Source organism: Helianthus annuus, chromosome 9 (genome assembly GCF_002127325.2).
Source record: "Helianthus annuus cultivar XRQ/B chromosome 9, HanXRQr2.0-SUNRISE, whole genome shotgun sequence".
In the NCBI taxonomy this organism is placed as follows: domain Eukaryota; kingdom Viridiplantae; phylum Streptophyta; class Magnoliopsida; order Asterales; family Asteraceae; genus Helianthus; species Helianthus annuus.
Genome location: NC_035441.2, coordinates 169,470,999 through 169,486,301, shown reverse-complemented (window position 1 = coordinate 169,486,301; position 15,303 = coordinate 169,470,999). Strand labels below are relative to the sequence as shown.

Genomic DNA, 15,303 nt, shown 5'->3' with positions numbered 1-15,303 from the left:
TTATTATTATTATTATTATTATTATTATTATTATTATTATTTTTTAATATGATCATAATAAAAACAAATGTTTATCGTTATCTAAATATTTATTCTTATCTAATATTTTGTTTAAAATTATTATTATTATTTACTATGGCCTGAGGACAACCCGGTTTTCATCCACCTGTTACCTCAGCGAGTCTCTCGTGTGGGGGCAGTATGGTTTCCGACGAAGGTCAGTCAGAGCGGCAGCCGGGGCCCGATAAAACATCGCGTCTGCGAAAGCTGGGCTGACGGGTAACCGTCCTAGACGGGAACCCGGTGACCAATGGTCCATGTACATATTGAAAGTCACCCTTCAAAAAAAGATAAATAGGAAAATAATGTAAGAACACACCAGAGAGTGACACATGTCAAAAAAAAGATTTTCGTTTATTAGTATAGGAAGATAATTTTGAAGTAAACAAAGTATAATAAAATAAAATAAAATATAGAAAGGCAAAAACCTAAGCGCAGCTTCCTCGTCCTATATATAGATACACTTAAGTTATTAATGCAAAGACACAAAACATTTTCTCACACTTAAACATAATGGACCCATCGTCTGAAACCTCTATCCGTGAAATCCCCGGTTCCTACGGCATTCCTTTTATACAACCGATCAAAGACCGGTTGGAGTACTTTTACGGAACTGGTGGCCCAGATGAGTTCTTCCGGTCCCGCGTTCAGAAATACCAATCCACGGTGTTCCATACCAACATGCCACCAGGCCCTTTCATTAGCAGTAACCCAAAAGTCATTGTTATCCTAGACGCCAAAAGTTTTCCTGTATTGTTTGATGTTTCCAAAGTCGAGAAGAAAAATTTGTTTACGGGAACTTATATGCCGTCCACTAAACTCACGGGTGGATACCGCGTACTACCGTACCTTGATCCATCCGAACCTAGGCATGCTCAGCTTAAGAACCTCCTGTTCTTCATGCTTAAATCTTCAAGCACCCGAGTCATTCCTCAGTTCCAAACAACTTACACGGAACTCTTTCTAGTTCTTGAATCCGAGTTAGCCAAAAACGGGAAAGCCGCGTTCAACGAGGTTGGGGAACAAGCTGCTTTCCGGTTTTTCGGCCGGGCTTATTTTAACTCGAACCCTGAAGAAACAAAACTAGGGACGAGTGGGCCGACTTTAATTACCTCGTGGGTGTTGTTCAATCTTAGCCCGTTGGGCACTGCCGGACTTCCGTGGTTCTTGGAGGATATTCTTCTGCACACTTTCCGACTGCCGTCGTTCCTGATAAAGAGTAATTACAATAAGCTTTATAACTATTTTGAGTCGGTTGCGACTCCGGTTATCAAGCAAGCAGAAACATTAGGGGTTCCGAAAGATGAAGCTTTGCACAACATCTTGTTCGCTGTTTGCTTCAATACTTTTGGTGAGTATGTTATTAAATACTGCACATGGTTTTTATAGCCATTGTCACTTGTGTCTATGCCTATTTACTAGGTGAGCCGAGGCAATTGCGCCTTAAGCCAAGACAATTGCTCTTTAGTTCTTCAGGTGATAGTTCAACCGCAGAGTCTAGCGAGATTTATAGATTCTGGAGAGTTTCCGTCCAAATTCTCTAAATTTTGGCAACACATTCCAATGAGATTTCTACTTTTATCTAATGAAAAGAGAAAAATGCCCGGATAGTCCTTGTGGTTTTGCCTTTTTTCACCTATAGTCCCCAACTTTCTAAAATTACCTGAATAGTCCCCAAGTTTTCAATTTTTGTTCCCGGATAGTCCCTGGGTCTAACTTCAGTTTGTTTTCTCTGTTAAAAGGGTGTAAAATGTCAAAAATACCCTTTTCCTAAAAAAGCCAAACCACAGGGACTATCCGGGCATCTTCTTCATTTTTATTTATAAAACCCCACCACCACATTTCATCTTCAACCTCCACCCACCATCACCCTCCTCCACCCTCCACCATCACCGCCACAGTCACTCTCCACCAAATGGGCCCACCAAACATATCTCTTCTTCTTCAACAAACCAATCCCCTGTCTCATCGTCCCATGAAGACTGTTACACCACCACCACCCTACACCGGAGCTTCCTTTGGCGGCAGATTAAGCCACCAATCGAATACAGAAGCAAGAATACAGTTTCTAATTTAACACAATTTGAAACCAAGAGTCCCTTTGTATCAAATTCTAAATTCTTAATTAATATGCAAACCCCAACCACACATCCATTATAAAGATTCCCACAACACTAATTTCAAGTTTGCTTCTGTATGCATCGAATATCACCCAAAACAACAAACTAAATCATACAATAACAAAACAACTCATGATCATACAAAACACATATCAATTCAAAAACCGAGTTGCAGAACAGAAGCTCACAGTTAGGATCTTTATCTGCCATCACTTGCTTCCAATCCAAGGATTTATCCTTCTCTAGCATTCTACACCCACGATGCCCATTCACATTCGCATTCATCTCCGCCGTCTGTTTCATCATCAATTCCGTATCGAACGAGTCGAGGCGTGCGAGGAATCTGATCGGAGAACGGAGGCTCCGGCGTCATGGAGAAACGGGTCGAGGCGTGCGAGGACGTCGAAGGAGAGGTTACGTAGGCCGGATCTTAGGTCCGTCATTGATGGCGGTGGTTTTAGGGCAAAATGAGAGCAAAGGATTCAGAGTTGAGAGTAGCTGATTATGGTGATCATGATGTAGATGTAGTGGAGTGCAGCTGTTACGGTGAAATTAGGGTTTGGGGTGTGATCTGTAATGGAAAATCGGGGAAGATGAAGTGTTTGTGAAAAGGATTGATTGGTTAATTTCTGCATTTGATTTGGTGGAGAGTGACTATGGCAGTGATGGTGGAGGGTGGAGGAGGGTGATGGTGGGTGGAGGTTGAAGATGAAGTGTGGTGGTGGGGTTTTATAAATAAAAATGAAGAAGATGCCCGGATAGTCCCTGTGGTTTGGCCTTTTTAATGAAAGGGTATTTTTGACATTTCACACCCTCTTAACAAAGAAAACAAACTGAAGTTAGACCCAGGGACTATCCGGGAACAAAAATTGAAAACTTGGGGACTATTCAGGTAATTTTAGAAAGTTGGGGACTATAGGTGAAAAAAGGCGAAACCACAAGGACTATCCGGGCATTTTTCTTTAATGAAAACTATTTTTCTACACTAATATTTGAAAATTTGATACCAAGCAGATAATACTAAATGTCAAATGATAGTTTTAGTTTATTTTGTGTTTGAAGAGTAGTATTAATATTCTAATACATAAAATATTTTTTTTTCGTTGTGCACTTCTTTTTCTTAGGCCTTAGTTTTTTTTTTTTTTTTTGCGCCTTGCGTCTAGGCTTAGGCGAGGCCTTTGCGCCTTGAGTGCGTCTAGCGCCTTTAATAAGTATGATACGTACATTACTAATGTGAAAGTTAATTTTGTAAGTAACTGAAATGAAATGTTGGGGAAAATCAGGAAAAACTATAATAAAAAACTTAAAGTTTTACACAGATTTTTTTTTCACACCTTTAAATTGATAACGTGTTATAAATTGTAACACCCCAAAACCCGAATATTTATATTCGTTAAAATGCTGTGATATGGTACCTCAAGAAATAAACAACTAGGCTAATTAACCTACTTAGATGTATGGTTAAAACTATTAAAAGATGGAATGTAATAAAATGTTTAACAAAGCAAACAAGGGAACAAACTTGAGGGACCAAAGATGAACAAGGGGGAAAGTTATGTCTTAAGTAACAAACACACCCACACAAGCACACACACATTTCGTGTGTTCTAGAACGATCAGGGGGAACTCCCCATGAACCAAACCCTAGTTCTAACACAATCATCAAATTGAGGAGTCAAATGAAGCTCAAATTCACAACCAAACATGAATTAAGGATCACCTACTCAAGGGGATCATGAGGTATGTCTCAAAATTTAGATTTATGAAGTTGTATGAAGTGGGTTATGTCTTAATCCGTGAATTGGTACGAAATTGTTCATGTATAGGTGTTAAAATCACCATATAGAACATGAATTATGCATGATTTAACTTAATTTGATGTTTAAAGGTGAAACCCAATTGTTGGGGTGAAGATGATAGCATGGATATCTCATCTAGGTCTAATTCTTGTTCAAAAATTTATGTATCATGTTATGTATGATGGATTCTTGTTAGAAGGATTGGAAGAAATGTGATAATTGTAGGTTTGATGGTTATGCATGTATGATTTGTGTTGACTAGAAGGAAGAAATTGATGAATTGTGTATGAGATTAGAATGATATGCATGAACTAGTTGTACACTATGCTTACAAGGTAGTACATATATCAAAAGCATGAAGAAACTATGAAGAACTTAAGATTTGATCACTTGTAAGTGATTAGAAAAATAGTCATGAAGTGGGTTTTGATGATATGATGAAAATGATAATATGTTCATATTATTGATGTTTGATTTTAAATACTACATGTTGATTAGTAGAAGGATTTGATGCACTATGTATGAAATTAGAAGATTGTGCATGAATTAGTTGTGTGTTATGCTTAAAAGGTGGTACGCACACCAATCGTATGATAAAATGTATATAGTGTCGTCCGTATAGTCTATCATGATGATACGGGTATAAAATGATAAGTCGAAAGTTAAATAAGATGAATTGTTGACTTTCTGGAAGTCAACTACGAACAAGAAGCATAATTTAACTTCTTGTTGTGAAGGTAAGATATTAGGAAGTCATACGTTACATGTTACATCAATACACGTTATATGTAATGACATGATGAACTACATGAGGGCAAACGGATATGGATATGACTATATGGGTTATGCTTGTTAGAAACAACTAATGATATGATAGTCAACATGTACAAATGAATATGCTAATAAGAATGTGATTTCGATGACATGGAAGTATAGGAATCAAGCACGGATGGATAATGGGTCAAGAAGTGGCGAGGAAACGAATATGAACACGGATGCATGAGGTAAGTGATTCCGTAATCACTTCTTAGTTGTTTATGTAAAGTTATATGCAATTTAATTAGATAGGGTAATTGAAGTCAAATAGAAATGAATTGTATGATATCGATGAAGTATTAAACGGATCTTAGTTTTGATCCGAGCAAGTTATGTGTGAATAAGATTTGTAGTTAAGTAGTAGGATCGGTTACTTATGCAAGGAAATCTTTTGTTGTTAAGGATAGCGTAAGTTGACAAAAACGCCCTTGATAGGTATATCGGGCAAACGACCTTAAAAGTTGTTTGGAAATGAGCTATTCGATTAAAGTAATGTCTTTGTCAAGTATGAAAGCGTAGTATAGGGTTTTGTATGTCATAGACCAATTAATGCACAATTACCCATAACGGGTCAAAATAAGCCTTTGAGCGACGGGTTAAGAGAACGCTAGACATCCGAGAAATCAATCTTTTATGATAGGCGTCAATGAAATTATTAAGTTCATATGAGATTGAGGTCAAATAAACAGATTATGTTAATAAATGCACGAACGGGTCAAATAATTAGAAGATAATAATAAGCCGAATGCATGTAAGTTAAGATTTTCCTTAATCCGGATGTGGGATTTTAAGTTCATATGATAGAATATGAATTTACAAGCATGTAGGAAGAAACGGGAGGTTAAACGGGTAAACGGTTCAAAAGTTATGCGCGTTTTAGTGCGTACGGACGACGAAACGGAGCTGCAGAAAAATGCAAAATCTAGAGGGCGTCGCCGACGGGCATGGGGGCGTCGCCGACGGGCTCTAGAAAACCAGTTTTTGTGCTGACGGGTTAATTACCTGTCTACGGGTTTTTGGGCTACGGGTAAATGCAAGGCCCGTCGCCGACGGCCCTAGGGGCGTCGGCGACGGCCTTCCCAAGTCCCAAAAGCTGAAATCTTGTTATTTAAGTTAATTTATGTACCGTGGGCTTCGGTTTGATATCCGTGGACTACGGTGGACTTTCCAAACATGATTTTGATGGTTCCTTAGATGTTTATGGGCTATAAAGCTAAGTCTAAGACCCATGTTAATGATGTATGATTATGTAAGAGGTACGCGTGATCTAGTACGTGTTTGTTAAAGTATGTACGTATGTAAATGTGTATGTATGCATGTATAAAGATATGTACGAGTGTATGCATGTACGTAACGATGTAGGAAGGGTATGTATGTATGTAGAGGTGCATGTACGTATGCATAAAGATAGGCATAAGCATATGCGTGGATGTAAAGATGTAAGAAAGGTATATACGTATGAATGTCTTTTGCGTTTAAATGTATGTATGTTGGTGTGTAGGTAGGTAGAACGTACGTATGCGTTTAGATGAATATGGGCTCACGAGAGGATCCATACACGAAGGTATGCACGTATGTAGGTTTGTGTGAAGGCAGGTAATAAGTATGTATGTATATATGTATGCATGTATGTAGGTATGTATGTATGTATGTATGTATGAATGTAGGTATGTATGTATGTAGGTAGGAATGGATGTAATTAGGTATGCGCGTACGTAGGTACGTACGTATGTATGCAGGTACGTATGTAGGACAATTGCTATTTGTGACCGTAAAGGTATGTATCAGTTTGTATGAAAGGTATGTACGCATGCATCTAATGAAATTGAGTACTAACGGTAATAGTTGCGTGCTTGGTGAATGAAGTGTAACGCAGGAATACCAAAGAAGTCTCACTACGGATCATATGATCAGGATGGGAACGCTGGGATATAAAGAGTTAACGAAACGAGAAGTAAACGTGAACAAACCTTGTATGTTTATAACGCGTACTAATGATGTGAAATTTTATGTGGTGAGCGCAGGTAGTACCAGTCATGAGGATATCCAAGGATTGGAGATCGAAGATCGAGTCACTAGAGAGATTGTACGGAAACGTTGATGTACATAATGTAGTAAACATAAGCTATGTTTTTAACTAGTAAATAAGAGGATGACGGATTTATGAGAAAGAACTGTGTTAAAGTTAAATCTTAAATAAGTTGAGGTATTTATAGTGAAAGAAATTTTATGGTACGTGTTTCCGCTGCGACTTTTGACAAATACGAATTAGGGCGTAACATAAATTTACATCGAGATAGATGGCAAACGGCTAACAAGCAGCGCTGTTACCCATTTTTGAATAGCAAAACTAAGTCTTTTAAAAACTACGTCCATAGATCTCGGGATCATAACATTACTATGCATGACCCCTTAAATTGTTAAAACTTATTTAAAAAAAAAATCTATATAAGTACTGTAGAAACTTAATCCTTTAAAAATTATGTATAAACATAAAATTTATTAAAAGATCGACGTTTAAAAACATTTAAAACATAAGTACTGACATTACAATAACCACATATGCGGACAACTAGGCATGAACTTATAAGTTCGGACAACACTAAGAACTTATAAGTTCCGACAATATACTTAGCTAAATTCAGACAAGCTATTCATAAGTATTGACAACTTTAAACCAACAAATGCGGACACCATAACTTGACAAATGCGGACTACTCTAATACATAACCTAGTCCGCATTTGTGCTTTGTGAACATAAAAACTTTCAACAAGTTGCAAACAAGTCCCTGAAGTATCATCAAGTTACAGCATCCAGCAATTATCATCCTGGGGTGCATTTACAGACTCCCCCTTGATATATGCGGGATCTGCAAATCTTCATCAAGTCTTTGAGAAGTCGTTTCCTGTCATCTTTTAGTTAATCTAAAATAGCTTGTCAACACTTTATTTAAACATATTAGAACGCTCAGACCTAAACCATAAAAGTCTAGAAACCTTCTAAGTAACTCATACATAGAAAGATATCAAACAACTTGGAACAAACGGTTTCCCACACAGACACTCACACTTAGACAAACTTAGCAAGACCGATTGTTTTTATTAAAAGACTTATTTTAAATTACCCCACCGGATTGTTTTTAATCCGTTTTCAAAATTGTAAAACCTCTTTGAGTATCGTTAAAAATATAAAGCCCATCCATGGAAACGAGAAATAAAATCTTTTTGTATTTTTCAAACTTTATATTAAAACACACCGAAAATCTTTTTGTAATTTTCAATATTTGAAATGGAAATGAAACGAAGATATTTACAAGCCACATCTTTTTGTGAAAATGCGGACAAGAAGATCATATCGGCTTATCTGTCAAAATCTATCACAGTTAGTATCCATTTAACGAATTTAGGCACAAAAAATGATAATGATAGTTCAAGATGTTTAACATATACTTGTCAACTTAAGCTTTAGCACGTGTTTGAACACTATTTTCGAGATATGCATTTAAGTGTCTTATTAACTGATATAACTGTGTTCCCCACTCAGAATATATTCCCCTATCAAGACTACCAAAAATTACATCTTATAGGTGAGTATATCCAACTATTATCTGTATCCGGCTAAAATTGTGAAACCTTGAGAGCTCAGGTTAGTACCTCTGCACCGAAAAAGAGATGAAGGCTCGGCTTTAGGTGGTGTACCAACGATTTGGTATCTTTTGCTGCAGTTTGGCATTTTTCAGTTTTATGTACCTGGTGGTCACATATATTTTCAGTTGTTCACCTGGTGGTGACAAGCTTTGCACAGATCATCCGGTGATTACTGTTAGGCAGAAAAGAAATCCACCTGGAGGGTTTGCGCACAAACGAAGCGCTTAGCAAAGTATTATACGAGGTCTACGCCATTGCAGACACAAAATCAGAAGACCAAGTATAATACCCCAGATGATAATCAGATATAAAGACGTAGTATCTCAGAATTTTGGCAATCCGTCAAACGAAATTACGATACCAAGACCATATATCCGAGAGATGTTACACAAAAGTTACGCAATTCGTATCTTTATATACCAAAAACAGGTTCTTATTAACGCGTAAAACCTATCGTTACAACATATAATGGAGCTGTCAATAGTTTAGGTTTTAATTTTGTAAGATACCCTGTAAAAGATATGACTGCCGATGTACTATCATTTCTTCTCACAATCAACGCGTCCTCAATTTTTCATTTTCTAATGTTTTTGGATTTTTCTAAAAATATACTACAACTAAGTAAAATCTTTTTAGATTTTTTTTACGACAAACAGTAACCTGTACAAAGAAACAGGAAATAAAGTTTCCATGAGGGCCTATGTTGTGACAACTGTCAAATTTGCATGTATCCGTACAATTAATTAATATTGATTTATGATTAATGACTGTGCTTAATTACAACTGATTACGTGAACTGCTTCCTGATTTCTATATCATACATACATGTGCATCACATTTTATACTGTCACCCCATTTATCACATACAAACTTTAGTGACATACATGATGCACAAAGCACCGTTAGCACAGTTAGGGGATAACTCAGAAACATGCTTAGAGGAAGTGTCAACAGGTGAGATGAGTGGCCCAAAGGGAATTGGTAAGGGGCCGTGGGTGTTGGTTCATCTTCCAGGAAGGTGTAGGTGTTTGGTTGGGTGGTTAAGGAAAAGGGGAAGGTGGATTCATCAAAGTCGACATGTCGGGATATATGGACTTTACCAGTTGAAGGATCCAGACAACGGTAACCTCGGAAATTTGGTGGATAGCCTAAAAAATGCACCGGGTGGAGCGAGGGTTGAGTTTGTTTGATTCGGTGGCCGAAAAGTTAGGATAGCAAGCACAACCAAATACCTGGAGGTGATCATAGGTGGGGTGACAAAGGTACAAAGCAAAGGTGGGAGTGTTGTAGTTGAGGCGAGTGGTGGGGAGAATGTTGTGAAGGTAGGCGGCGGTATGAAGTGCCTCTACCCAAAAGGTGGGAGGGATATGGGCATGGGTGAGTAGGGCACGTATGATGTCATTTAGACGTCGAATCATGCGTTCGGAACGTCCGTTTTGTTGAGAAGTTTGTGGGCATGAAAAACGAAAGGTAAAACCATTTGAGGAGGCAAAGTAACCTCGGAAATTTGGTGGATAGCCTAAAAAATGCACCGGGTGGAGCGAGGGTTGAGTTTGTTTGATTCGGTGGCCGAAAAGTTAGGATAGCAAGCACAACCAAATACCTGGAGGTGATCATAGGTGGGGTGACAAAGGTACAAAGCAAAGGTGGGAGTGTTGTAGTTGAGGCGAGTGGTGGGGAGAATGTTGTGAAGGTAGGCGGCGGTATGAAGTGCCTCTACCCAAAAGGTGGGAGGGATATGGGCATGGGTGAGTAGGGCACGTATGATGTCATTTAGACGTCGAATCATGCGTTCGGAACGTCCGTTTTGTTGAGAAGTTTGTGGGCATGAAAAACGAAAGGTAAAACCATTTGAGGAGGCAAAGTTGTGAAAAGCATGATTATCAAATTCTCCCCCTAAGTCGCACTGAAAAGCTTTTATATTTTTGTGAAATTGTGTTTGGATTAATTTATGAAATTTTACAAATATAGGAAAGGTTTCTGACTTGAATTTTAACGGATATATCCAAACATAATTGGAAAAATTATCAACTAAGACCATATAATATTTATAGCCAGCATTACTTAGGACAGGTGAAGTCCATAGATCGCAATGAATGATATCAAAAGGAGCATAAGTAAACGAATTAGAAGCAACAAACGAAAGCCGTTTACTGTTAGATAAATGGCAAGAGTCACAAAAGGCAAAAGATTGTTCATTACAAGAAAAATTAAAAGTACGAGAAAGAAACTTTAAAACTTGTGGGCCAGGATGTCCAAGACGATCATGCCACTTATTTGATTCAGCAACTAAAAGGACTTGACGGGGTGTTGTGAAGGGGTAAAGGTCACCGGTGCTATCATGGCGCGAAAGAGGTTGTCCAGTCTTGAGATCCTTCAAAGTAAAACCATAGGGGTCAAATTCAACAGAAACAAGGTTATCACGGGTAAATTTACGAACTGAAATTAGGTCTTTAACAACTGAGGGTGCATAAAGGATATTGTTTAAATGGTAGGTTGTGTTGGGTGTTTTATGGTAACCCTTACCCGATCCCTTAATTGGCAAAGTTTGGCCATTGCCAACTAAAATATTTGCATTAATTGAATTTGATACTAAAGAATCGATTTTACCTGGGTCCGAAGTGATGTGAGAGGAGGCCCCGGTGTCCATGTTCCATTGCGGCATTGGTTGAGTGAGAGTCAAGGCGGAGAGTGCGGTACCGAGTTCGGTTGGCTGCATGGGGTCAATTGGTGGTGGGGTGGGGTTACCAGGTGGGAAGGGAAAACCGGGTGGTGGAGTGTAGGGTGAAGGGGTGGTAGGAGCAGTAAGGCCGTAGCCAGCAGGGGGTTGGGAGGGGTGAGCAGGTTGGTGCGGAGGGGTGGTTTGGGCTGTGCGATTCCAGTTAGATGTCCAAGGTGATTGGGCTGGATATGGGCAAGGTGGTGGAGAGGCCCACCAAGGGTAGGGTGAGTAAGATGGGTTGTAAGGTTGTTGGGTCGAATGGTTAGTGGGTTGGTGGGTTTGGTAGTTGGAGTAGCGACCACGACCTCGACCCCGATAAGAGTGTCGGCCGCGGCCCCTGCCCCGGGTGGGATATTGGGCTCTTTGGTCAAAGGTTTGGGCCGGATGATAAGGCTGGGGAGGGTGTGGGTTCGGGTTATGAGTTGGATTTGCGGGTGGGTTGGGTTGTGGGTTACTCGGTGCACTAGTAGGATGAAATGCCGCCTGAATGGATTGTCTTGTCGCTTGACGACGTTGCTCGCGTTCAATCATGTCGCGAGCATCGTCCCAAGACTTTTCGGCTTGAGTGATAAACGAGGCCACAGTGTCATATTCTTGTGGAAGACCCGAGACCATTTGAAGAACAAGACGAGATTCACTCACCGGGTGATCGACATCACTGAGTTGATCGGCAAGATCTTTCATGCGCTGAAAATAGTCATTCAAAGATGAGCAGGACGCCATAGTGGTATTGGTAAAGGCGTGTTCCAAGGTGGCAGCACGAGCATTCTTGTTATTGAGCGGTGGAGCGATTCTTGTTAGAAGGCGCTCCCAAGCTTGTTGGGCGGTGCATCCGGGTTTGGACAGGATATCAATGATACGTTTGACATACAAATCGGACAACGTGTTATAGATCCATTAGAGTACAATGGAATCTATTTTCGACCATGACTCGTAAGCCGGGTCGGTTTTACCCGGGGGCTCAGTTCCATCTATATGAGATAACACGTCATACCCGTGGGCATGTAGCCGAAATAGTTTCACCCAGTCGGAGTAGGTGACCTTTTCGCCATCAAGAGTGCGGACCTTAGTGTTGATATTAGTGACTGAGTATACGGGATGAAGGGGTTTAGGCGAGGTGGCTGGGGTAGTTGGGTGTGAGTCAGACATGATGATGAAGGTGATGGTGTTTCGAAAAACACAGATTCAAAACCCGAAGGAGAAAAAGATGCGAAATGGTTTCAGAGTTTGTTAGGCTCTGATACCATGTTATTCTCTGAAATTGTGTATGTTCCGAATACAACCAAGGATTACAATATATAATGATCTTTGCCTAACTAACCTCCTACCCATATGGAGGGTTTCCTATTATCTATATACAGTATTATGGAATACATATAATGACAGTAATGGCATGCATAATTTACGGCTGGCATGCATAATTTACGGCTGATAGTACCTTGGGAGACACAAGGACTTTTGGATAATAACATTGGGATTATAAAGGATCATGAACATCATCATCTCCACTCACCACAACAAATCCTTTTTCCCTCTTACAAGGCTACGGCCGAACACCCAAGCACTACCACCATTTTTTTTGTTGCAATCTCAAGTGTTCCAAGGTTATTACAAAGTGCAAGGAGCCAATTTAGAAGGTGTGGAACACTCGGATCATCAAGGACCTTTCTAGTTTGCCTTTATCCACTCATTTTTCAAGCTTGATCTTCCCTAGCTTAAAAGCTAGTAGTAAGCTTCTTTGATCCTCTTTTACTTCATGTTTATGGTGGTTAATAGTTATGTTACGATGAAAATACAAGAATACTAAAAGATCATAAACCTAAGTCTTGAACATAAAGCTAATATGATGATGAAATAAGATGAAATCTTGGCGAAATGAAGTTGTTTTGTCATGTTGTTTGTTAATTATTTGATGTTTATTTGATGATTACTAGTAATAGGATGTTTAACATCATGGTTGAACTTGTTAAAGTAAGATTAAAAACTTAAGTTAACAAGTTCGGAGGTGATTAGTGATCTGCATAAAAGAATCACCTCCATGTTTCAACATAAACTTGGTAACAAAGTGATTTCTTGAAAAATAAGTGAACTAAGTGAGTTGGTGATCGTATGGATCCGAGGTTCACAAATGATTTTTCTAAACAAACCAAGTTAAAAAGACGGATTTTGAAAGGTATTGCACCATTTTGGAAGGAAATAAGTTTATGAATACTAGTAAGACAAGAAAATGTTGTAAATGGATATTTTTGTAAAAAAAGTTCACAAGTTGAGAACAACTAAAAATCCCGAGAACAAGATTTTAACAAAAATAAACACACTTTGGAGGGTAACTAAACCCACTAAACACCCCACTAGGTTACTACGCGTTTTTATGAAAAACCAAGTTCATGTTGTTATGTGAAGTGCATTGTCTTTACACTTGACTAGTGAAATGTTGTTTAGTAACTTGTTGTTGATTGATTGAATGATTTCCGAAAAGAAAATGATATGCTAATGAGCATGGACGCCTCCATTTACAAAGGAAACTCTGGCGAAATTTTCTAAAAATTTCAACACTTAGAAAATATTTTTTTTTAAACAAGCGTTACAAGTATATTTTTTAACTTGGTTTTCAAAATAAACTTCGCCAAAGGTTTTGTCACCAAAAATACAAAGTGTTGGAGGTTGGTTTTTGTAAATGAAAATGGGTAAATATATATTTAGAATATATATTTTATACTAAGACACTTGTGTGAATATTTGAATATTTTGTGAACTAGTTATATTATTTTAGGGTAAAATAATATAACTTGACATTTACAACTCCAAAATAATACCAAAAATATCAAGGAATAAAATATTTAACTTACATGTATAATATTGTGAAACCGAGCAAGAAAACGTAACTTATGAATTATTCCAGAAAATGCTCTTACACATATATTTTTGGTGAAATATTATTTTGGAAACTAAAGAAGTAAAAATATATTATTGTCGGGAAAAATACATATATATTTTGGGAATACGTTATTTTGGACAAATAAGTTAAACATATTTTCTAAGTTAGAGTTAAAATATATTATTGTCGAAACTATAAATATACATGTGTAAATATCCCCATCGTTGGGAAGGAAATACGAAGTTAAAATACGTGTGAAGTATGAATACGAATTATTGATTAAACAATTATTCCTAAACTAAATATAATTCAAGGTTAAAATGATTATTATTTTAACAAATAATTATAACTTAGAATAATATTGGGAACACAAGAAACGTAACTCAAAAACCTTCATACTAAGTAAAGGCACGGCCCGTTCATCTAATAGACGTTAGTACACTGTATGTAGTCGTGTTTGTTGAGGAGACTTGGGTTACACATACTGAAGACGCAATACTGTGAGTTCATGTCCCCCTTTTCTCTTAACTGTTTTCAGTTTTATACTTCAGGGGTGGAATACATGTTACAACTATCCCAGACACTTTTATACATGGTATGATTAGCTTAAGGAGGGTTTACTACTAGATCATGTGAATGAGTAGGGCGATTAGGAATCTACTTAGTGTAGTAGAAAGTAAAGTTAGACGACCCACTCTTAGTGAGGCTGGTTAATAAACGACCTAGACGTAGTAACTAGGATGAACCCGCGGTCGAGCAACCAAGCGGAGAATCGTTATCCGCATCCCGGAGTCGAACGACGAAGCAATCATGACTCATGAGGCAAGATACGCCTCTACAAACTACAAATTGCTTGAAGGCATGGAGGATGTTACGTAAAGAATATGTTGTTTCTTGGCCCATGTCGGGGACAGGAGGAGCCGAAGAACTAAGCACGAAGATCTTCTTATTACAAGGAAATGCCCTAAGGTCTTCCCCGAGGATTTGCCAGAATGTTCTCTCCCACGGCTAATCCCGTTCACATCAGATAAATTCCCGGCGTCGCACCTGCAGTCAATACCCCCCCTCAACGACTTACATCTTCGGGAATGCAAGGATTGACAGTGAAGTTTCAGAAGTTGATGGAGAAGGAAGATAACAGACCAAAAATCCCCTGTTGGGTAACCCCATATCTGCTCGCCAAAAAGAGGGATGATGATTTTCAAGTAAACGTCAGCTACCAGGAGCCGAACGAGCTAACCCACCAGAGTCAGTGACTCT

At 38.6% G+C, this 15,303-nt stretch overlaps 2 protein-coding genes and 1 long non-coding RNA gene across 3 annotated transcripts; 2 read left to right on the top strand and 1 right to left on the bottom strand.

The window, feature by feature from the left end:
* Window positions 1-573: 573 nt before the first annotated feature.
* On the top strand, window positions 574-1,449 carry LOC110876721 (allene oxide synthase). The gene has a single exon (XM_022124883.1). The coding sequence runs from the start codon at window positions 574-576 to the stop codon at window positions 1,447-1,449; it is 876 nt and encodes a 291-aa protein (XP_021980575.1).
* Window positions 1,450-3,568: 2,119 nt separating this feature from the next.
* On the top strand, window positions 3,569-7,030 carry LOC110874915. Its single transcript, XR_002556334.2, has 3 exons — window positions 3,569-3,920; window positions 4,916-4,983; window positions 6,820-7,030. It is a non-coding gene; the product is annotated as an uncharacterized LOC110874915 (long non-coding RNA).
* A 3,527-nt stretch (window positions 7,031-10,557) lies between these two features.
* LOC110876720 (extensin-like) lies at window positions 10,558-11,937 on the bottom strand. The gene is made up of 2 exons (XM_035977842.1): window positions 11,054-11,937; window positions 10,558-10,817 (listed from the first exon to the last, which is right to left on the bottom strand). The coding sequence occupies exons 1-2, from the start codon at window positions 11,886-11,888 to the stop codon at window positions 10,783-10,785; spliced, it is 870 nt and encodes a 289-aa protein (XP_035833735.1). The 5' UTR covers window positions 11,889-11,937; the 3' UTR covers window positions 10,558-10,782.
* Between the last annotated feature and the right edge of the window lie 3,366 nt (window positions 11,938-15,303).